The sequence below is a fragment of the Equus quagga genome, chromosome 12 (assembly GCF_021613505.1).
Source record: "Equus quagga isolate Etosha38 chromosome 12, UCLA_HA_Equagga_1.0, whole genome shotgun sequence".
Classification (NCBI taxonomy): domain Eukaryota; kingdom Metazoa; phylum Chordata; class Mammalia; order Perissodactyla; family Equidae; genus Equus; species Equus quagga.
In genome coordinates this window covers 61173379-61196034 of record NC_060278.1, presented here as the reverse complement: position 1 = coordinate 61196034, position 22656 = coordinate 61173379, and the positions used below count along the sequence as shown (strand labels likewise).

The 22656-nt window shown below is 58.1% G+C and overlaps 1 protein-coding gene across 3 annotated transcripts in view; it reads right to left on the bottom strand.

Moving 5' to 3' along the window:
• Positions 1-7767: 7767 nt before the first annotated feature.
• Positions 7768-22656, bottom strand: part of LGR6 (leucine rich repeat containing G protein-coupled receptor 6) — a 108222-nt gene continuing 93333 nt past the window's right edge. For all 3 annotated transcript variants that reach the window (XM_046679936.1, XM_046679937.1, XM_046679938.1), the window contains 7 exons: positions 21899-21964; positions 20738-20809; positions 20289-20360; positions 18388-18513; positions 17347-17507; positions 13663-13740; positions 7768-10864 (listed from right to left, as the gene is read on the bottom strand). In XM_046679936.1, coding sequence (XP_046535892.1) covers positions 9609-10864; positions 13663-13740; positions 17347-17507; positions 18388-18513; positions 20289-20360; positions 20738-20809; positions 21899-21964 — 1831 coding nt within the window. In that variant the 3' untranslated portion in view covers positions 7768-9608. The remainder of the gene's footprint in view (positions 10865-13662; positions 13741-17346; positions 17508-18387; positions 18514-20288; positions 20361-20737; positions 20810-21898; positions 21965-22656) is intronic.

Below are 22656 nucleotides of genomic sequence, written 5' to 3'. Positions count from 1 at the left end.
CAGCAGTCAGGGTTATGTACTTTCTTACATCCAGAGGGCTAGGGGACAAAGGTTCCTGTGACTGCACCACCCTGGAAGCAATCGCTGTGGCCAGGGAAGCACCATGTGCTGAGTGGTCGGGGAGAAGCCCAGATGTGGACCAAGATGGATGTGGGGAGTGGTGGTAGGAAAGGAGCATCTCCTACGGGACAAACCCCACACAACTAGTCCATCGCTACGCCCAGTGAGCAACACCGGCTGCTTCTGCCCCACGTCCCTGCTAACAGGTCTGAGCTGCCAACATCGCTCACTTGCACTGGAGTCACAGCCATTGTCTTGTCTCCTTGCCTCCAGCCTGACCCGCTGCTGTCCATGCTGCTCACAGCAGCAAGAATAATCTTGTGATGATGTAAAAGCCAGATTTTACTTCCCTCCTTAAAACTCTCCAGGTGGCTTCATTTTGCAATTAGAAAAAAACAAACCCACCAGTCTCCTTTCCTGGCCCACGAGACCTTGCTATAGCCCCTGCTTGCTTTCTCTCTCCCTCCCTACTGCACCCTCGACCCCTCACACACCACACCCCAGCCACCCGGCCACTTCCAACCTCTGGAACACAGGTGGCTCGTTCCTGCTCCAAGGCTTTCACATATGCCGTCCCCTCTGCCTTCTACGTCGTCCATGATGGTCTCAGCTCTAAGGAGCTGCCCCAGAAAGTCCTGTCTCTCCCGTCTGAAGGAGCACCTCGAGCCACCCAGAGCCCGGTACCCTGATTGGTTTTATTCATGCGCTTGTCCCAATCTGAAAATGTGTCCATTCATTGTGTGCATCTTGTCCGACTCCAGGTGCTGGGGATATACTGGCTCCAGGGGACTCTCTGATCGTGAGAAATACCAGAGCCGAAGGTTGTTAGAAGTCATCCATCGATCTCTGATGTAACGAGTACAGAGGACTTGAGCTGGAGAAGAGAAGTGAGAGAACATGAGAAAGAAAAGCCCAGGTCCCTACTCCTTGCCCAAGGAAGGACAGGAAAGGGCTAAAGCCGTGGACACTGGGGTCAGGAGACACCTCCCAGCCCAACAGCCCTGGACTCAGTGCATTCCTCAGTCTCTATGATTCGGGTTCTCCTACAGAACAGGATAATGATGGTACCTCACTCAGGAGGTGGTTGTGAGCACTGAGATCACGTGTGAACAACGTGCTGGGTGGGGCCTGGCCCAGTGCTGACATGTACGGGTGCTCAGCAGGGGTCTGGGGGACGAGACGGTGGTCCGACGGCAGGTGGGCCCGAAGAGCTGCTCGTCCCCTGCCTCCTCGCCGGTCCGTTCGAAGGACAAGGAAGCTGAGCGTAGTTTCTCTGCTCCAGACCCCTAATTAAGAGGAGAGATGACATCCGTGACTGATCACGTAAACACTGCAGATTCCAAGCTCCCTCTCCCGCTGCCTGACCCCCTCCCCACCGCTCCCCCAAAGCTATCTAAACAGGAACAGATTTACCACCCACCTTGTGGGCAGTCGAAGCTAAGGCTGGGGGACCAGCTATTTATCCTTCGGCTGCTGCGGGAATTCAACACACACAAATAAAGCTCCTTTCCAGCCAAGTGTGTATTTTTCCATCAGCGTGTGGCCCCCCTGCCCAGGTTGTCTTGTTTAGGTTGGGGCAACCCAAGGGAGGGAGGACGGGGTGGGGTGTGGGGCTGTGGTTTCAGAACCTGCTCCCCAGGACGGCTGGCCACGGGGCAGCTGGAGTCCCGCACAGGGCTGCCAGAGAGGCTGGGGTGAGGGACACAGATGTGCCCACAGACAACACATTCCACTTCCCCCTTGCGTCTTGCAAGTGGCCCCTGGCTCCTGCCATGGCCCCCAGGGAATGCCCATCCCTAGCTCCAGCTCTCAGCTTCTATCAGGGAAGACAGGTCATCCAGTGTCTCTCCCCGCCCACCCTCCTCCCACCCCTCCAGGGCCTCTCCCCTCATGTGCTTGCCTTTCCCCTGACCCCACCTCCCAGGAGACCATGCCCCCTTCCTCCACTGCCTTGCACCCTTTAACAAGGACCCTGCAACTCTGTGCTTCAAAGGAAGGCCTGCTGAGGGATCCTTCCGCCAAACCTCCCACCAGAGGCGACTCCCCCAGGGGTGAGCTGTTAGTCTCCAGGCTCTGCCCAGACCCAGGAGTGTGTTTGAGGAATGGCCTGAATAGGGCCAGGTTGTGAAGTGGTCCCTTCTGGGGAATGTCCAGCTTTCCCTCTGCGGATGGCTCACCGCTAACCTGAGTGTGACGAGGACACTCCTCCCTCCTGGCCCCGGGCCCCCTGTGGGGTCATCTCCCCTGTCAACCCACAGACTTCTTGCCCTGCTTTTCAGTCCTCTCAGGAGTCGCTCCTCTGGGCCCCCTTCCTTTCCTTCTCAAGAGTTCTCAAGGCTGAGCCGGGGAACGACACAGAGCCCCCAGTCAGCGCCCTCATCTTTGGGATTGTGTGAGTAGTAATAATAACAGCAGCTAACATTTCTCAAGTACTTACTACGTGCTGGGGACGAAGCTAAGCTTTTTACACGAAAAAATCTTTTAATCTTTTCAATAACCTTCAGAGTTTATTACTAGGCCCGTTTTACTGATGAGACGGACTCAGAGAAGTTAAGCAAAACCTGAGGACAATGGCTGTTATGGGAGATCTGGGACTCAGAGCCAGGCCTGTCTGATTCCAGAATCATGTGATGACTGTACAGACGCTGTTCAATATTTACAGTCTCCTCAGTCCCCTCCAGAGTAGCTGTGGATAACGGCAGCTCCTCCCCCTTCAGTTTCCTCTTCTAGAAAATGAGAAAGGGGCTTAGATGCTACCCAAGGCATCTCCTGGCGCTGGGACTTGGCAGTTCTGTGATTCTGAAAAGGGCAGAGGCTGGCCCTGCGGATGCTGGGTTCAGTGATGATGGAATGAGGCTGCTCTCAGGTACCTTCTCACCGTCCCTTTCCATTCCCCGCCCCCAGCATTGTCTTGCCCCAGGTTACCCCTAGGAGCCTCCCACCCAGGCCCACTACCACCCACCCCCAGCCTATCCATCAAAGTTCCCATCCATTCCTGCCCTCTTCCACCCCAACAGTTGATAAGAGGCCAGTGGGTCCCCTGGGCCATGGAGGGGGTGGTGCAGAGAGGGGTCGATAAAGAGGTCCGTCTTCAAGTGACAGAATAACAAGCTCTCTCGAGCAAACAAAAATCACTGGTTCACAAACTGAGAAGTCCAAACGCACTCTCAGGGAGCCCTCCTCTCAGAAGGACTTGAGATAGGAGCCCACCCATGGACCAATCACCACGGCCAGGGAAGAGTATAAGCGGAGAAGGCTGGGCCCCATCCCTCCTCTGGAACTGGGCGTGGAGTCAGCCCCAGCTGAACCGCGTGCAGCCCAGGGCAGTGGGCACGAAGGAAAGCCAGTCGATGTTACGCGAGGAAGCGAAGTGGTTCCTGGGCAGCCTCCACAGCAGATGCTCCGGGCAAAGGGCCTAACCTGGAGGAAGAAGGAGCAGCAGCTGCGGAGTTTCAACCACTGCGGCTGCCTGCCCGGGGAGGAGCTGTTAGAGCGGAGAGGTCAGGGGACTGGATGGCTCTTCAAATCTCACCAGAGAAATGTCGGCCCACTCTGCTTTCTTATAAAGAGAAAGGACATGCCCAAGGGTATGACAGAGACCTGCTGAACTGAGAGCCAGAGGGGCAGTTCTCCCGGACATCAATGGATATGTTTAGTTTTATTTATTTATTTTTTTGAGGAAGATTAGCCCTGAGCTAACATCTGCTGCCAATCCTCCTCTTTTTGCTGAGGAAGCCTGGCCCTGAGCTAACGTCCGTGCCCATCTTCCTCTACTTTACATGTGGGACGCCCACCACAGCATGGCTTGACAAGCGGTGCCATGTCCACACCCGGATCTGAATGGGTGAACCCCAGGCCACAGCCCGGAACGCGTGCACTAAACTGCTGCGCCACTGGGCCAGGCCGGCACTGTCCATTCTGAGAGAAGTAGCCCACAGCCCTTGCTCAAGGGGCAGCCCTGGGCAGCCATGTTTTGTGTAGTATGACCCTACACAAACACACCCATCCATACTCTACAAGTTAGCGGTCCAGGACAAGTACCTGGCCGAGCAGTGGTCAACCCATCAGTTGACCGCTGACCTATGACTGGGCCCAGCCTGGCTGGTCAGATTCCCACACAGTCTCTCAGGACATTACCCTGGAAAATACCAAAAGAAAACGGGGCAATTACCCAGGGACCGAGGCGGAAGGGACCCCAGCAGGCCCAGGTGAGCAGGAGTTACAAACAGTCAAGCACGTAGGTAAAGACAAGGTACGGCCACTCAGACTGTCCCTTTCTCGTCTCTGCACAGAGGCTCGCTCACACCAACCGCGCGGCCCCCGAACAAGTGCAACCGGCGGTGGACGCAGGGTTCACCGGCTCCGCCCGGCCCCGACCTCCTGCTCCTGCTTCTGCTTCTGCAGGACCTGCTCCTCCCGTTGAGCCGGGTCCCCCCGACCCTCGGGGCAGCCAATGTGCCCACAAGAGAAGCGCGTCCCCAGGCCACCTCGCGAACCCACCTGCCGCGAAGCCCACACCTGGAATCCGTCCTGGAGCCTGCGCAGGGGGCGGGGCCTCGGGGAGAGGAGAGGGAGCGGGGGCTCAGGGGGCGGGGCCTCGGGGTGGGGCCACAAGGAGCCGGCGCTCAGGGGGCGGGGCCTCGGGGTGGGGCCACAAGGAGCCGGCGCTCAGGGGGCGGGGCCTCGGGGTGGGGCCACAAGGAGCCGGCGCTCAGGGGGCGGGGCCTCGGGGGGAGAGGGAGCGGGACTCAGGGGGCGGGGCCTCGGGGGGAGAGGGAGCGGGACTCGGGGCGGGGCCTCGGGGGAGAGGGGGCGGGGCCTCGGGGTGGGGCCACAAGGAGCCGGCGCTCAGAGGGCACCGACGTGTCGCCGCCGGTACCCCGGCCCCACGGACACGGCCTCCCCCACAGGCCTCAGGGTCGTCCAGTCCATTGGCCCCCACGCCTCTCTGCGTCTTCCGGACCAAAACCTAAAACCACCCCCTTGCCTCCCAGTTCCACTTCTGGGAATCATCTTACAGGTGTACTTCCACGTGTCTGAAGGACACACACCCAAGGTTGCCTGTCGCAATGCTGCTTGTGAGAGCAAAGATTAGCAACCCTGATGTCCAGGAGAAGGGGTAAATGCAATTTATGATATATTTACATAATGGGATATAAGCTACTGCAAAAAGATGAGAAAGCTTTCTGTACTGATACGGAAAGGTCTCTGAGCTATGTTACTAAGTGAAAAAGCAGAAGCAGAATTGTGGGATGCCGCCTTTTGGGGAGAAAGGAAAAATAAGAATATATGTGCATTTTGTTTGTATTGCGTGAAGAAACTCTGGGAGGATGTATAAGAAACTGGTAAGAGTGGTGGAGATTCGGGACGTGGGCAGGCAGAGATGGAGGAGGGGGAGACTGCTGAAAACATGTATGTTACTTGAACCCTATGAATGTATTATGAATGTATTATTCAAAATTAGATTTATGAAAGGGGGTGAGGAGGAGCAGTGGGTTGTGGTTGGGAAGCAGACAGACATCCGGACAGAGAGCAGTTGGGCCTGCTAATGGTGGGCTCCAGGCTGACTGATCACAGACTCCCGGGCTGGGTCCCGGAACTGCCTCATACCCACAGCAGCCCTCCCGTCTCAGACTCGAGGCCCAGCCCCAGTGCTCTCTCCAGTCTTACGCTTGCTGAGATTCTGCCTCCCTTATTGCTCCACACATACCCTCTTAGGGGACACCCACTTACTTGTGTCTCTTTCTGTCAACCCAAATAGTCTAGCAGCAACAGCTGAGCAGGCTTTCCTGCAGCTGGGCCAGAAGGATGGAGGAGTTTGGAATTCTGTTTTCAATAAGAATAGAAACGGTGCTGTGAGGGCACCATTTGTTCTCCCAGAAGGGAGTCAGGCACTTTTGTTGAACCCAATCAATTTCTCTCACCTTGAGAAGAGGCTCCCCTGGTGGTCTTGGGGACAGCATCCCACTGTGAGGCGAGGCTTGGGGGAGGAGATGCCCAAGGCACAGAGTGGGCACGGAAGGTCACCCAAGGAGAGGAAAGCAGGCTGATTCTTTGGGGTTCACAGTGTCGGGAAACCCCAGGAACAGGCTTGGGTCTGAGAGCGTGCTCAGGGTCTGAGTGATACGAGGCCCAACTTGTTCGCTGCCTCCTTTAGATTATTCTCTCTCCAACCCAGTGCCAAGCAGACAAAGGCCACTCACATGCGCATGAGTGGACTTGACTCTGATCCCTCATCTGGGTGCCCCAGACGCCCCAGAACTCAGAAGACAGGTGGAGGAAGGGCCCTGGCAGCCGGGTGGCTCCTCTCTCAGAGCAGCCCTCGGCTCTACCTGAGGCAGCGGAAGGAGTGAGGGACGCCCGTGTGGCTTCACTCGTGCTTTATTACACAGAAGAATCCAAATATTTACATCCTGACAATTCTTACACTTCACACAGCTGTTGAAGACGTGGGACTGGGACCCAGAAGTGACACAGGGGCCAGTGGGCGGGAGAACTGGCTACACGGAGCGGAGGTAGTCAGAGGAGGTGGGGCCAAAAAGATCAGGGCCCCCGGCTACCTCCCATCGCCCTCTCTCACTCAGGCCAACTAACTCATCAGCTCTTCCACCTTCCCCTCCCTCTCTCCGTCCTTAGACCTTTTGTTTTCTGGAAAAGGAAAGTTGGGAAGGAGTTGGGAAGCTGGAGGAGAGGAGAGGAAGTCAAAGAGGGCCCCAGTTAAGGCTCTGCTGATCCCTAGTCTTCAGAGCTCAGCGCTGAAGTGGGGGCTTTTCTCTTGGTGCGGACCGAGGAGCTGGAGACCCGTGCTCCGTGGAGGACATTCTCTCCACGTGTCGGCCTGAGAGGAGCTTGTGGTTGGCACTGTTTGCTGAGGAGCCACACACAGGGGCCAGGGCGATCCCTGCCAGGTCGGCAGTTCCCAGCGCCTCCAACGCTGCAGCCCCCTGGATGGATTGCTCCTTGTGGACGCCATTTGGAGGATTTTGTTGACCAGACAGAATGCGTTTACATGCAGTGAATTATTTGGCTTTTGGTGTTGTGTTTAATCAAAGATGTACACGATCTTCATGGTCTTCTGCTGATCACAATGGAGATAACCAGAGGAGTAACATACTGACTTGCTAGAAAGTCAGTCAAACACAAAGAAACTTGACAGTCTTATTTCGGGTAAATGTACAAGATCTGCTAGGCTTTTTGAATAGCAAAAATAGTTCATGGCAAACACCTCCACTCCCTTCCCGCACACCTCTCCTCTGATCACAGGGCCAGCCATGGCAGATGCCCAGACCTTTAGGGACAGACGATAGGATGCCAGCGGTGCCAGCCTGGAGCTTCAGCCAAAAAGCACTGGCCCCCTTGTCGTGGACAGGCCACCTGTCGGGAACAGTGCCTGTACCTCCTAAACCTCCAGCACATAGACACTCCACTCCACAGCCCACTCAGCGCTGGCTCCCTGACTCCAAGCAGGACAGTGGCCACACAGGGAGGGGGCAGCTATGACGAAGGGCCTGGGTGACTTCCCAGAAGTCAAGGCTCCCAAAAATGACACCAACTTCATCATCCCTGGGACATCTCAGAAAAGTCGTTTCCCACATCAGAGTCAGCAACTCTCAGTTCCCAAAGTAGAGCAGACTCCTTCCATTGGTGGCTCTTGCTCAGCCCTGGGAAACAGTGAGACCGGGAGATCTCAGATAACCCAGTGAAAAAGGACTCCCCCGCCGTGCAGTGAAGCCCACGCTGAGGCTGACCCTGTGCGAGGCCCCTAGGTTCTTCTGTCGTTACAAGGTCAGCACGTTCAGCTTCAGAGCCTGAAAGAGTCCAGGCAATTCAGCTGGTCAATCAAGATTTAGGAACCCACCAAGATCCACTCACGGTCTCCGCCTCACCCCGCAGCCTGGGCAGCCTGATGACTCCCGCCAGGATGTCCGTGAGGCGCTGGGCGCAGCAGGGAGGCAGAAGAGAAGCTGAGCTGCAGGCTGAGAAACTAGAGGGACTTTCTCAGGGTCGTCTTGGTAGTGGAGCCCGTGGGGCAGGGCCCGGCTGAGGACCACGACAGGGTTCAGGAGGAGGATGATCGCACTCGGTCTGGGATCCCAGCCTCCTGTCCTGGTGTGACTGAGGTTGGGGTGCCCTGGAACAAGGCCCACCCTTTCCTGAGCCTTGGGTTCTCCTTTGATGTCTGCAGGAATGCCCCCGCTCTCACCTCCTCATCCTGACGTGGAATGTGTCTGTGCTTAGGGCGGGGAGCGGGGCTCTGGAAACACTCAGAGGCACTGGGTAAACCACAAGGTAGGAAGGTTATGACAGGAGAGGCAGAAGACTCGTGGCCTGTCTGGGGCACCCAGGAATCCCAGATGCCTCTGGTGCTTCCTACAGCACAAACATCCCTCCAGTGTGTTGGCCAAAGGCTGCCGTCCCACAGAGAAGGCAGGACCTGGGATGCGAAAGGAGGACCAGGGTTGTGGCAGGAGGTGGCAAGGGGCATATGATGAGAACCACAGGAAGGTGACCCAAAGCCAGAGGGAAGCCAGACAGCCCCGGCCTCCCCTGTGTGTACCGTGCCGGGACCCAGGAACCCTCCCTCCTACTGAGGGCAGAAGTTTCAATGGTGGCTGCGCCTGGGGAGGCAGTGGGAGCACATATGGGTCCCTTTGTCCCTGCACCCGTGCAGGCTGAAGGTGGAACCACAGGGCTGGGACAAGAGGGATGGGAAGGTACGCGTGGAGAGGCTCTTCTGGTTCGTGGGATCATCCACTTTACCCCAGGTGGAGCATCTGGGATGGAGGCTTTCAAGGATTTGTGGCATCTTGTGATGTCAATGGGTAGCGCTAGATGGCACAGAGATGAGCCCCCTGGCAGAGAGCAGTGCCAGATTCTTTGAAACATTAATAGATATGGCATGAAAACCAAACAAGCAAACAAAAACCTGTTGTCAAATAATTTGAGGAAGTGAGTTAAATGAAGCTCAGCAGATTCACTGCCACAGGAATTCTCAGAGCCTTCGCTACGCTGACATGCGCTGCGAATCTCTAAGAAAGGGACGTGGTGGGTAATATCCTCCAAAGCTTGTTTTAATAGGCTGTCTTTTTGCATGGCACATCTCAAGATTAATGGGACACAGAGCACATTTCCTATCCTGTCCGTGAGTCACGGGGGAGAGGCCCAAAAGCCTTTGGCAGGCCCCCAGGCCTTTCTCTAGGAGGTCCCCCTGCCCACTGCACCCTGATCCTGGACCTGCTCAGTCCCCACCGCAGTCCCTGTCTTTGCTTCTCTCGTTTCCCTGAAGTGGACAGATTTCCAGGTTTCTGGCCCACAGCTGCCGACCTGACAGGGGAAACGCCCAGAGGAAGGCCCAGGGGAAGCCAGGCCAAGAAGCACATGTTGGTGACGGCCATGGGAGAGAGGAGACCAGTGGAGCCAGGGGCCGGGCCATCCTGCGTGGGTCACGCTGTTGGGTTTCGGTTGTATTTATTTTACAAGCAGCCGTCATTCATGGAGGGAGAGGAGAGGGAAGGGAAGAGATGGGAAGAGAAGAATGGGGAAGACACTTATAAGTGTGAGGCGAAGGCTGACCCAGGGGGCTGGAAGCCCCTGCCCACTGACAAGCCCCCGCCTGCTGACGTGGCCCCCTCTGCCCTCAGCAGCAGTTCTCCACCCATGGAGGGGGGCGGGTTCCCAATGCGGGCTCCCTCTGGCTCCACGAAATGGCTGCCCTCCAGCCTGGGGCCTCCTGGCTGCTGACAGGAGATGAGAGTCACTGAGGGGAAGCCATAGGTCTCCAGCCCAGGGGGCCGCCCAGCCTCGGAAGCTTCCAGAATGAGATCCACATCCGAGAAGGCCACCAGGGCCTGCGTGGAGTCGCAGGAGCTCTTCTCCAGCTCACTGGCGGCGGCGTAGGCTAGGGGCCCCGGGGCCCGTGTGCAGGGCCAGAGCCGCCGCAGGTCCTCCCGGCAGTGGGGGTTGAAGAGCAGATAGAGCAGCGGGTTGAGGCAGGCAGGCAGCGGCAGCACCACCAGCAGCACAGACTTGACGGCCTCTGGGGTGACCGGGAAGAGGCCCAGCATGGAGGCGAAGCTGAGGAAGGCCACGGGACAGTAGAGGAGCCCGTCTGCGAAGATGAGCCAGGCCACGTGCCTCACCATGGCACAGTCCCACACGGCCTCGAAGTCGGCACGCGGCAGGTCGCAGTAGAGTTTGATGTAGGCACCGGCCACCACCAGGAAGCAGAAGGAGTTTGTCATCACCAGGGCCACCGCAAAGCCCAGGGCCGCGGGCTGGCCCTCCGGCGGGGCATAGGGCAGGCAGAGGGGAGAGGCCCCGTACTCTCCCACCGAGGCAAGGGGCAGCGCGGCGGCCAGCCCGGCCAGCACCAGGCAGCCCAGGGCCGCGGCGCGGACGCTGCCCAGGGAGGGCGCCTTGCCGTAGGCACGGGCGCAGGAGATGGAGACGCTGCACTGCACGGCGGCCAGGGTGAGCAGCAGCACGGAGGCCTCGGAGCCCAGCACGGCCAGGAAGCCCGTGGCCCGGCAGCCCAGGCCCGTCTCCCAGCGGGCACCGTACTCGGCGAACTGGCCAAAGGTCAAGGCGTCGAGGGAGGCCAGGAGGCCGCAGGAAATGCCAGTCAAGGTGTTGGCACCTGCGATGGCACCCACCACAAACTTGACAGGGGGCAGGGGCGCAGGCCCACCGGCAAACACGCTGAGGAGCACCAGTCCGTTACAGAGCACGGAGAGCAGGACGATGGCCCACACAGCCAGCCGGATGCCCCAGCTGTCAAAGAGATGCTCGCAGGGCTTGAAGGGGCCTGTGGGAGAGAGGACGAGACATCACCCCTGGGCCAGAGGCTGCTTGACACAGGGGCCTGGGGACAAGGCCAGGGAGGCTAACGCAGCCTGTTCCCTCTGCGGACCCCCTCTGAGGGAGGCTGAGCCGGTCTCGCACTCAGGGATCTGCCGTCTGGGAGGCCGACAAGGTCTCTGAGAACTCCCGGTTAGGGGTAGTGAGAGCAACAGTGGGCATAGACACAGCTCTTCTTCTGAGGAGCTGCAAATGGGGTGAACACGAACCACCCCACCCAGAAATTAGAAACACATAACAAACATACACAGAGTATCAGTAACGCAGTGAGACAGGCACGGAGGGACGGCGAAGCAGGTTGTGCAAAGGAGCCACATTTGGAAGGAAGGAAGGGACAGGCTGGCAGAAAGGAGTGGAGAGGGCATCAAAACTGGTGACGTGGCTAGGGTAGAGACATAAGGGTGTGAGGGGCCCACTGAGAGTGACCCCTCTGCGACCCAGGGCTCTGCTTCTCTGCCGGCGCCCAGTGGTCCACTAGGACCCGCCGTGGCTGAGCCCTGACCGGGTGTCATACCAGGCTGGCTCTCCCTTGCTCTGAGAGAGGGACAGAGACCACGTTGAACGCTCGTGGAGCCAAGCAGTATTAGGGAGGCGAAGCATACTAAGTAAGGCAAGAAGAAGACCTCTGAGGTTTTCCAGTCTGGTTCACTAGACAGGTGGGATCCTGGTGTTTGCATCTTTTCCTCCAGGTTATGTCCTTAAATTACCTTATAACTTTGGACATAGTGTTTCTCTTCATTTCCTTAGGCTGCAGACTCCCGTTCTGCAATGTATTGCTGGGTAGCTTGGAAATTCGAGAAAAATAGCTCTCATGGGAGCTGGGTTTTAAATATATATATTTATTTAAATATATATACATATATTTTTTTTTAATTTAGAGTCCTTTCTCTCTTTTTTTTTTAAGATTTTATTTTTCCTTTTGCTCCTCAAAGCCCCCTGGTACATAGTTGTGGATTTTTTTCAGTTGTAGGTCCTTCCAGTTGTGGCATGTGGGATGCCATCTCAACATGGCCTGATGAGCGGTGCCATGTCCGTGCCCAGGATTTGAACCGGCGAAACCCTGGGCCGCCGAAGCAGAGCACGCGAACTTAACCACTCGGCCACAGGGCCGGCTCCTATGTATTTTTTCTAATTACAAAATAATAGAGGGCAACTGCAGAAAAAGCAGAAAATATAACATGGAAAAATTAAAACTGCTTATGATCCCACCTCTCAGGGAGAACTCCTCATTTCGGTATATTTTCTTCCAGGTTTTAAATCTGTATATATTTTTAAACTAAATTGAGATTTTACAGGATGTGGTTTTTAATTCTCTTTTATTAAGTTAAAATTTTATTATTCACTTTCCCATATCCTCATCTTCCTCAAAAACATGTTTTCAGTGGCCGTGTAGTTAACACTGCACCATTTGGAGGACCCGTCTGTATGAGCTCTCTTAGAAGCAAGCCCAAGTTGGACTTTGTCTGTAGGAGCTTCCTTTTTCACCTCATTGCTGCCGATGCTCGGTTTTCAAGGTGCGAGTTCTGTGACAGTGCCAACGACGCGGGTTTCCGTCAGCAAAGCCACCAGCTGCTTCCTGCCTCGCGCCACCGCTCTCCCCGCGGGCGGGCACCAGAGGGCGCACTGCAGCCACTAAGCCCACGTGCAGGTGCTGGGCAGCGGCCGGCAGCGCTGTTCCAGCCTCACGGGGGCAAGGAAGAAGCAGGGGACTGACCCAAAGAGGGAGGGACACTGGAAGATGGAGGCGAGTGAAGCAGGGAAGCCCACTGTCCACTCTGAGCTGTCCCTGTGCTGGCTGAGGCGCTGTGCCGTCTGGGAGCCTGTTGGCGTTTATACCCAAGCGAAGGCACTTCTTCAGCCCAAATGCCTTAGGTTGAATTGCACCAAGGAGAAAGTGTTTTCCCTCTTTCTTTACGGCAAGACGGATTTCGGCTAGACCCCACAGGAGGCTTCCTCCGCTGAAGGGTCAGACAGGACAGCAAGGAGTTACCCAGATCCTGCACTGTGTTTATACCCTGGAGAGTCTTAAGAAAGAGGACAGTCGTCTCCCTGGGATACCGCAGAGAGGGATGGAGAAAGTGACCTTTCCCAGCTCCGTCTGCTCTAGGATTCTGCGGGTCTTAGGCTGAGGGAGTGCTCAGAAGCAGCCCCACCCTCCACCCTGAGCGAGGGGGTCAAGATATTCTTCCCTGCTTCTGTCTTCACTGAGCGAATTTTTTTTTTTTTTTGAGGAAGATTAGCCCTGAGCTAACTACTGCCAATCTTCCTCTTTTTGCTGAGGAAGACTGGCCCTGAGCTAACATCCATGCTCATCTTCCTCTGCTTTATACGTGGGATGCCTACCACAGCATGGCTTTTGCCAAGTGGTGCCATGTCCACACCCGGGATCTGAACCGGCGAACCCCGGGCCACCGAGAATCGGAACGTGTGAACTTAACCGCTGCGCCACTGGGCCGGCCCCACTGAGAGAAATTTTTTCCCAGACAGATAACCTCTAACTGGCCGGTTTGAGAAGGTCACTTGGACTCCCCACCCCACACCCTCTCCCACTGCTGCCCCCAAGCAGCCGTTCCAGGGAGAGAATTCCAGCTCCTTAGGAGTCACCAGCAGAGGCTGTCCTCCCCGGAAGGCTGGGTCCCGGGCAGAGAAAGTGCCTGAAGCATGGTGACAGACGTGCCAGGCTGAACTGGCATCTTGATAAACACTTGTCCCCAGTCCCACCGTGCCCCAAGGCGCCCATCTCACCTGGAACGGGGCTGCACTGGACACTGGGCTGTGGCTTTGTGTCCATCTCCAGCTGGAGCTCGTCCAGGTCCAGGTCATCTGAGAGGGGAGACCAGAAAGTGGCTGGGGGCCCTGGTCTTGGTGTCCAGCAAGCCCCACCTTTCTCCAAACGCTGCCCTTTGAGAAGCCATCCCGACTCCCTCGGCTGGCCCGGGTCAGTCCAGCAGCCCTGCACACCATTTCTACCCTCGAGAGTAAACCCTCAGTCAGCTCGCTGTTTCCACACATGGATCCCCCGCCTCATTGGTTCTTCGTGGCAAACGTTTCACGCGAGCCTGGTTCTTCCTACAACTCAGTGCACTCCCGCATCCCCTTCAGGCAGCCTGAGTCCAGGGCGCTGCTGAGAGGGAGGGCGCAGGCTGCCTTCACAATGGGAGCCAGGAGTCCCACGGTTCTCCACACTGGCCCGTGCGCACCGTAACCCCATGTCCAGTTGTAAACACTGTGCGTTAAGGAGGGCGTCTTCTTAAGACAGAGTGGGGAGCTGCAGCGCGTTCAGAGGTGGGTGAGCGGAAGCTGCTGGGTGAGAAACAGTCCAGCAAGTGAGGTTGGCGGGAGTTGGTGAGGATGCGATGGCTGCCTCAGGGAGCTGAAGGGCTGTCAGGCGTGAGGCACATGCACCCTGCATGCTGTGCTGTCTCGGGGGAGAGCCAGCGCCAACGGATGGGTGTGGAAGGAGGCAAATTACGATTCAAACGGAGAAGTTGAGTTCTTACCAACACAAGTCAATTCCCACAATTAGATTGTCCGACAGAGGGGTAGGACGGAGGCCCAGGTGTGCAGAGTGCCTGCCTGACATATGCCGGGCGTTGGGCATGTGTGGAGGAATTCGAGGGTGACCAAGACATGGCCCTGCTCTCGAGGAGCCCGTGGAGACAAACGAGGATCAGGCCCTCAAGACAGCATGCACTGCACCGACTAACAGATGTATTACCTTGAGGGCTGAGGCTTCTCGGGCTCGTCCTGCGCACCAGGCACTGCGCCTCTGAGCCACCCCCACAGTCTCATCAGCCGTCACAGCGGCCGCACGAGGCAGGTGCCCCTTTGCCATCATTTGACAGATGAGGAAACTGAGTCTCGGGGAGTTGAGTGGCTTGTTGCAGGTGTCACAGCCGGCGAGCCACAAGGCAGAATTCAAACCCAGTTTTGTCCGTCTAGAACCCGGATGTTCAACCATCGCTCTTCCCAGAGGGACTGATTTGGGGGCGGGAGGGTGTTGAGGGAGCCCTACAGATATGTGAGCTGGGCATAGCTTGTCACTGGGATATGGGAGCAGAAGGTCCCTAAGGTGAGAAAGAGCACTTCTGTATGAGTCAGAGGCTGGACGAGATCATCTTTAACCATCCTCCCGACTCTAAATCTGGGCTCTGCGAATCTGCTAGTCTGAGGACATAGGGTTAGAATGGTAAATCCACTGTTAAAGAAATTCTGTAACATGTTTGGGTCAAATGGGATTTTTTTTTTTTTTCTTATTCTCTACTGCAGTGTTTCTTAAACCAGGGCCTGCAAACTCCAGAGGCGTTATGGACATCCTGGGGGGCCGTAATTCTATCAGAATTTTGAACTGACAATCTAAAACATGTTATAGCTTATAAAGACAAAACTCTCTTCTGCAGCAATAATTCATCAGAGAGAGACTTTTTAAGAATAAGAATTTAGTTTCTCGAGAAGTCAGACTGGGAACGATGTCCAAGGCCCTCAGGGGTGCAAGAGAATTGCGCCTGCACGTTGTTGAGGTCCGAGAGACAGCGCCCTGTGGCTCTTCCTCCGTCCGTCGTTTGGCAATGGAGTGGGGACCGCTCGTGGCTGGTCCCCATCTTTGGCTCACGTGGTTGTTTCCTGTGTGGACCCTTCCTCTCCACTTAGAGAGTGAGCACTTCCAGTTGGGAGTTCTCCCAGGCGGCAGGAAGGCTCTGGGAGCTGCCCTGGCCCGGACACCATCTGGGAGGCAGGAGGCCGAGGCGTGCCCAGAGTCCTGGCATTTCCTTCCCTCTCCACCTTTCATAGCCTGCCCGCCCTGCCCTCCAGAACGGAGCTCAGCAATTCTTTGAAATCAAAAGGCATGAATGAAATACAGGGGCGAAACCCGTGGACCCGGCTGAGGCTGGAAAGTCACAGCCAGGGTGTTAAGTAACCACTCTTCAAACGGGGAGGAAATTGGATCTGGCTGCCACGGCAGCTCCTGGCTTTCCTTCCCCGGGCTCATTAGCTCCCACAGGAAGTGGGGGGCCCTGCCCCAGCTCCCGTTACCGGCAGCAGGCAGCCCGTGAGCCCGACGCCCTGTGGTCCTCCCAGACCTGAGCCTGGTGGAAAGTTTCACCTGGAGGAAGGAAAGTTTCCATTCCTCCTTCCAGCCCCTGAGGGAGTGTCCAGCAGACATCCGGGACCAGGCGCTGGACGGCCGTCTGCAGGCCCAGAGCAGCCTCGCTGCGGGCTCCTCCTCGCACATCCTCACGCCCTCCCCAGGAGGGGCTTTAGTGAACCAGGACGGGGGATCCGGAGACCCCCAAGTGCCTGCGCAACGGTTGGCCTCCCTCAGCCGCGTCTTCATCTACACCCTCTTACACACGCACCAGAGGGCACCTGGTTCTCAGTCGCCGCAGCTGGAGTGGTCTGAGTGGACATCCTTGGCCATCTATGGAATCCTCTAACGTGAGATAGAAAGATGTGTCCTGTCATGCTCATTTTACAGATGCGGGGACCCAGGCTCAGCGAGGTGATATCACTTGCCCCAGGCAACCAGGCTGTGAATGGTGTGGTCGGGTTTAGAACCCAGGTCTGTCTACACCATCACGAGATGCTTTCTTTACATGTTTAGACTGGATTGTTCTGTTGAGTTCCTCCATGGATATGTTGTCCTCCGTGGCGAGGTGGTTAGAGGTTGAAGAAGAAACCCCAAACTCAGGGGCCCTTTCCTCCACCTCCTGATTCTGCGTGTGTTCTGTAACGCGGGGCGGGGGAGGGCAGCCTTCATCCGAGACACTGCCCAGGAGACGAGCCCTCGGAACCCCCTCGGGCGGCTGCGTCCAACCTTTTTGCCCCAGAAGCAACCAATGGGGTCCAAGACGGCCGTGCTGTGATGGCCTCCTCTGCGAGGCATTCCTGCCCCCAGTGGCCTGTGGCGTCTCACTGTGGCGTGCTGGGGCCGACTGGAGGGGCAGGACGGCTCCCACGGCAATGAGTCCTACGCTGTCCCAGTGAGGGGACTTGTTCTTTTCTGTAAGCAGTTTTCCTTTAATCGATTTAATTCCATCCTACTTGGCTCAGGTTGATTAGAAAATGGATGTCTTCTCTGAGAATGCTCTCCAGTTGAAGGGCCCATGTGGTGAGGAGGTGGCCGTGGGGAAGAAACACTCAATCTGCGGGGGTGGCCTGTCGCGGGACACGCACATGAGACCTGAAAGGGCTCGGCGAATCTGGAGGCATTAGCCCTGTCATTGTCATGGTCATTCTCTCTCCCCATGAGCCTCTGGGGAGTGGCCTTGGAGTGACAAGGGGCGAGCAGAGGCAGTTTTCTTCCAGGTCACCAGTGTCCCTGCCCGAGGTTTCCTTTTGCAGCCCTGCCAGGTCCCCTCAGGGTCCCTGAGCCTCCTCCCAACTTCCCCTTACAGCACCCCCCGCCCTGCCCGGGGCCCCGTCACTCACAGTGGTTCTCGGCTTGTCCAGCGAGGAGGCCCAGGGGCCTCTTCAGAGCCTCCTTGTCTGCAAGGTGAGCATCCTCAGCCTCCCACTGCCCTGAGGCCTTGAAGAAGCTGGTGCATATGCCATAGGCGCAGCATTGGTAGGCGTAGGGTGCCTCCAGGATCCTGGGGGCAGGGGCGAGATGGCTGGCTTAGGAATAGTCAGGGGCTGGGCACTCAGCACCTGCCCTCTGACCCCGAAGCACCCTGATTCCCACGCAGGTAGCTTCCTGGGCTTTCTCTGTGAGGGTGTTGCAGCCTCCGAAGGGCTCTGAGCATGTGCCAGGCTTCTCGTTCACCTGGAGAGCTGAGACAGGGAGACGCGCTTTCTGTCCGCAATTAGGGAGGCCCCCCAGCAGGCTCAGGGTGGGAGCAACTGACCCAGGCCATGCAGCTCCGGGGGCTCCGCTCCCCGCCAGGGCGGCAGCTCTTCTTTTACATTAAAGGAGACGGGGTTCTCCGAGGATCCTTCAGTCTTGCCCCAGCAAGACCTACACCCGGTCCCCGACCCAGCCCTGGGCACAGCAGAGCCGGAGTCGTGCCCTCTGAGGGTGAGGGCAGAGGCCTCGGGCATCTCGTTGGTCTGCAGCAGGCGAGGCTCAGGCCACACAGGCTACAGCCACGGCTGCATCATCGGGAGGCCTGGATGCCATTAGCACCGGGCCCTGGTGTGCAGTCTGCTCTCCCCTCCTCGGTGCCCTGGGCGCTGCCCTGAGTCCAGGGCCCAGATGCTGCCCCAGAAGGATGGGCATCCGGGTGCAGAGAATGGGGCAGGGAACGAGGAGGCCCCCACAGGAGGTCTGGTGCTTGGGACGGGGGCAATACTGCAAAGGAGATGGAGGGCGGGGCACGAACCCTTCCCACTCAGTCTTGGCCACAGCCTAAGCCGCTGGGCCACCAGGCTTTTCTTGGGCTGAGGCCCTGTGGCTTTCTCCCTGTCCCTCCACAGCCTCTCCCGCTGCCCTGGGGCCGTCCTATCCAGGCGTGGGGAAAGCCAGGCCCTCACCTCAGTTTCGGGAAACTGTCCTTGGAGAAGGTCTGAGACAGAGCCGGGTTCCCCTTGAGCTTCAGATGCATCAGGCCCCCAAGTCCGGCCAGGGGCAGAGTGGTCAGCTGGTTGTCGGTCAGGTCCCTAGGACAGCGGATGGTGAGGGTTACCGGCAGTCAGTTGGGCTGCTGGGGGGGCGGGGCTATGCTGAGGGTGTGGCCAGCGTGCCTGGGATGGAAGCAAGAGGAGAGGTGCAGAGGAGAGACCACCACAGAGAGAAGGGGAGGGGTGGTCAGGCTGCCGGAGGCACCGTCCGTAACTCAGCCAGTCAGTCAATCATCAAACAGTCATCCAATAGTGCCAGCTACATACCAGGGACGTTCTAAGGCAATGCCGAGCCACCCCGAGTCAGCTAACAGGGCCGTCATCCCCACTCCTGCGCCTGGCCTGAGCCCCATTCGGAGCCTCTGTCCGCCCCCCAGGGCATCAGCCTGTCCGTGCTGGCCCCCATTCCCCTGCTTTTCTGATGATACAAGAGGCCTGAGCCGCCATCTGGCCTCACGCAGGGATTTGGTCATCCTCTCCATCTCCCACGGCCGGCTCAGCAGCCAGAGGTGAGGGCGTGCACCGTCCTCTACCGGAGACGCGTTAGAGGAAGCTGGGGCTCCAAACCAAACACACACCACAGACTGTGCGTCGTGGAAACAGCCTGGCCGGGCAGGCAGGAAGCCTTGGGCTGTGGCCAGCTCCCTGTGTGACCAGGGGACTCAGAGAGCTGCCTGAGCATCGATGTCCTCATCCCTCAAAGGGATGAAAACACCCCCTACCTATCTGGCAGGAGGAGAGCAAACAGAAGCAGGAGAGGGAGGCGGGAATTCTGTGAGGCTCGGCCCGGAGCCCAGAGAGCAGCAGACTGGAGAGGGCAGTGGGGAGAGGGCAGTGAGGGCACAGGAGGTCGCATTCTGGCCCTCTACTGTGAGCAAGCTCCTCCCCTGGGCCTTGGAGGGCTCTCCTGTGAAGCGAGGGGTGGGGCTGGACCATCTCAGAGGCCGGGGCTGGTGCTAGCTCAGAAGGGGTCTTGGTGTTAATCAGAAAGGGCCCTGGCTGGGTGGACATACCCTTATTAGGACACGCAAGTGGCTGGCCGTCAGCTCTCCCTTGGCTGGGAGACCTTGTAGAGTGAACAACCTGCACCACAGTGTGTGGCAGCCCCGACAGAGGCCCTTCCAGCCCCGACGTAATGACCATGCAGCCAGTGCTCTGTGCTCCCTGCTTACATCCTACATAACTTAGAGGACCCTCTAAGATCGGCACCCTCTACAGTCATGCGTCACTTAACGACGGAGACACGTTCTGAGAGAGGCACTGTTAGGCAATTTGGTTGTTGTGTGAACATCAGAGTGTCCTCACACAAACCTAAGTGGCACGGCCTACTACACACCTAGGCTGTGTGGTACTAACCTTAGGGGGCCACAGTCATGTATGCAGTCCATTGTTGACCGACACATCAGTGTGCGGCTCACGACTGCACAGCAATGCTCATGCAGGCCCTGCTGAGCTCTCTGAGACCCTGGCTCCCACGTCTGCTGCCACCATCTGTGTTGTGAAGGAGTGCCAGGGCACACAGCCTCTTTCCCGGTGCAGGGGGAGGCTGGGGGAGAGGCTGGGCATGGGTTGGGCTGAGCGGCCCTTAATGTCCGAGCATCCCCAGATGACGTCCCGGAGCTCGCAGGAGGCGGCTGTGTGCCTCAGGCCCCACGGCCTGTCAGCGGACTGTCAGGAAGACTGACGAGGCTGGAGCCCGTCTCCCTGGGATGTGCGGGCACACAGTCACGCATGTCCCCGCTCCGCCCCCACCAGCCAGCCCACAGTCCCGACTGGTCTCCAGCATCCAGGAGGAGAGCGACATGGGTACTTACAGCTTGACCAGGGAGCGGAGGGTCACGAAGGCCTCGGGGTGGATAGTCCGGATGGTGTTCCAGCTCAGGTCCCTATGAACAGAGAGGGTGTGACAGGAGGGGACAGCGACAGTGGACCGAGGGGGCAGTGGTGGACTCCTAGGTCCCACCCTGGGCTATCATTCACCCGCCCCATCTGAGCGGCCCCAGCAGCGCCACCCTCAGCCCTTTGTGGAAGGTGCCAGCTGCCTGGCTCCCGATGCGGCTGTGGCCCCAGAAAAAGAGATGTGGCAGCGTGGCTTAGAGCCTCCTGGACCCTGGGGAACCAGCTGGAGATGGGGCTGAGAAGCCACGTGGAAGGGGAAAGCCCTCCTCCTGAGTGTGCTGGGGCAGGGAGGCCGTGTGTGTCGCTGACCCACGTGCTGTGGGTCTGAGCCTGCTGGGAGGGCACCCTGGGCGCGGGTACTCACAGAGCCTGCAGGGAGCTCAGCTGGCTGAAGGTGTCGGCTCCGATTTCCCAGATGCGGTTGTGCTGGAGGCCGCTGCAGCGAGAGAGCCTGGATGAGTCAATAGGCTTAGGCTCTGGCTCGGCTCCACAGCCCCCGCGCCCTGGGAGGAAGGAAAGAGAGCCCCCCGCTTCTCCTGGCGTGAGAAGAAAGGGCCCAGCCCGCGAAGTCACCGGAATTAAAGGGAGCACAAGGGGATCCGGTTGCCTTGGGTAAGTGGGTCAGGAGACAAAGCCACGAAACCATCCCTGTGGCCCCAAAGGGAGTCAGTTTCCAGGGTTCCCACCGGGCCTGGCTCCTAGCCCAGCCCAGCCCAGCTCGCCCGCAGGTCCTCCAGACCTTAGTCCAGCAGAGAGCACCGCCCAGCCCTCAGATGGCCCCCGGGACGGGTCTATGCCTGGAAGCAGAGCCCACGCCTGGAAGCAGAGCCCAGTGGACTGGTTGTCCGAATGGGAGATGGACCCTGGGCCTCAGCAACATTGAAAGCCCTCCTTCTTTTGGCATCTGGACAGATAGGGGAGACCCCCACACCCCAACTCTGCTGTGGCCCCAGAAGGCATTTCCCTGCCTAGGGACACGGGGCAGACGTGGGGACCCTGCTGGCTCGAGAAAACGGAAGCTGGGTGGAGACAGCTTAGAGAATCTTTTGAGTGTTTTTTTCCTTGTCAAATTCGAATTCCAGGTTTTGTCTTCTGTGTATGGGTGTGCGTGTGCACGCATATACAAGAATGTGTGTTTACGGGGTGGGGAAAATGAGGGCTCATGCTCCAAAATGCAGGGCCCCTCATTCCTTTGATGGCCCCTGGGCCAGCCCACCAGGGCCCACTGTGGTCCTGTCCCTCTGCTGTGGCCCTGACCCTTGGCTGGCTGTAATCACTATTGCACTTCTGTGTTGCCGTTGACCCCCAAAGAGCCACCTTGAGATTCCTTTTGGGCACGGGCTCCTGGGCCCATCCTCCGTGAGTCCCAGGGGACTCGTCCAGGCCTCTGCCGCGTTCCCCACCCTAAGCTCTGGGTTCGATGAGCCCAGAGAAGGGAGAACGGTTGGAGTGTGTTTGCTGACTCCCCCAGACCTGCCCGGAGTCTGGCTGGCACGCCGTCCCCTCTTCCCTACCCCAGACTCACATTTCCTCCAGCTTCTGACACCTGTGCAGGCTGGGCAGCTCCTCGATTTGATTATGAGACAATTCCCTGGGGAGAGAGAAAGACCAGGGCTGGGGGCCAGGAGAAGTGGCCCTGGCCGGGGGCTGGGAGGACCCTGCAGGGACACGGCTGTGACAGGCCTCACACCAGGGCACCTGCTTGCTCCGTCAGACTTGTCTTCATCCCGCTGGTGAGTCCCACCCTCACCGCAGGGCCTGGAGGGGCTGAGCTGGCATCTCCCCTGTAGGGTTGCCCCGTGCAGATGAAGGCCTGAGGGACCCTGGGAGGGTCCTGGGGGAAGGAACCGGAGGTGAGGGGCGTGGAGATGAGGACAGAAGTGAACGGTCCGGTGGTGCTGGTGGATGGAGCAGTGCACACCACTCAACAACGGGGAAAGAGGCACAGAGGGGGACAGGCCTCACTGAAGGACACACTGCCAGGCAGTGGCAGGGCTGGGTCTGGAGCTCGGGCCTCCGGACACGCAGTCTAGCGCTGTTCCACCTGGGGTGTCGTCTCCCCATCTCGAGTGTGGGGACGGTCTGTGGGGAGGACCCTCAGAGCCCAGCTGGAGTCAGGGGAGTGAGGATAACTCCCCTCGACCTCACAGGCTGCTGGGATATCCCGCAGCTCTGTCTCGTGCAAACAGAGCAACAGGCCCCCGACTGCACGCCTACTGGGTGCTCACACCGTGCGCCGGCTGCTCGACAAACATCTCCTCACCTCACAGATTTGTCTTCATT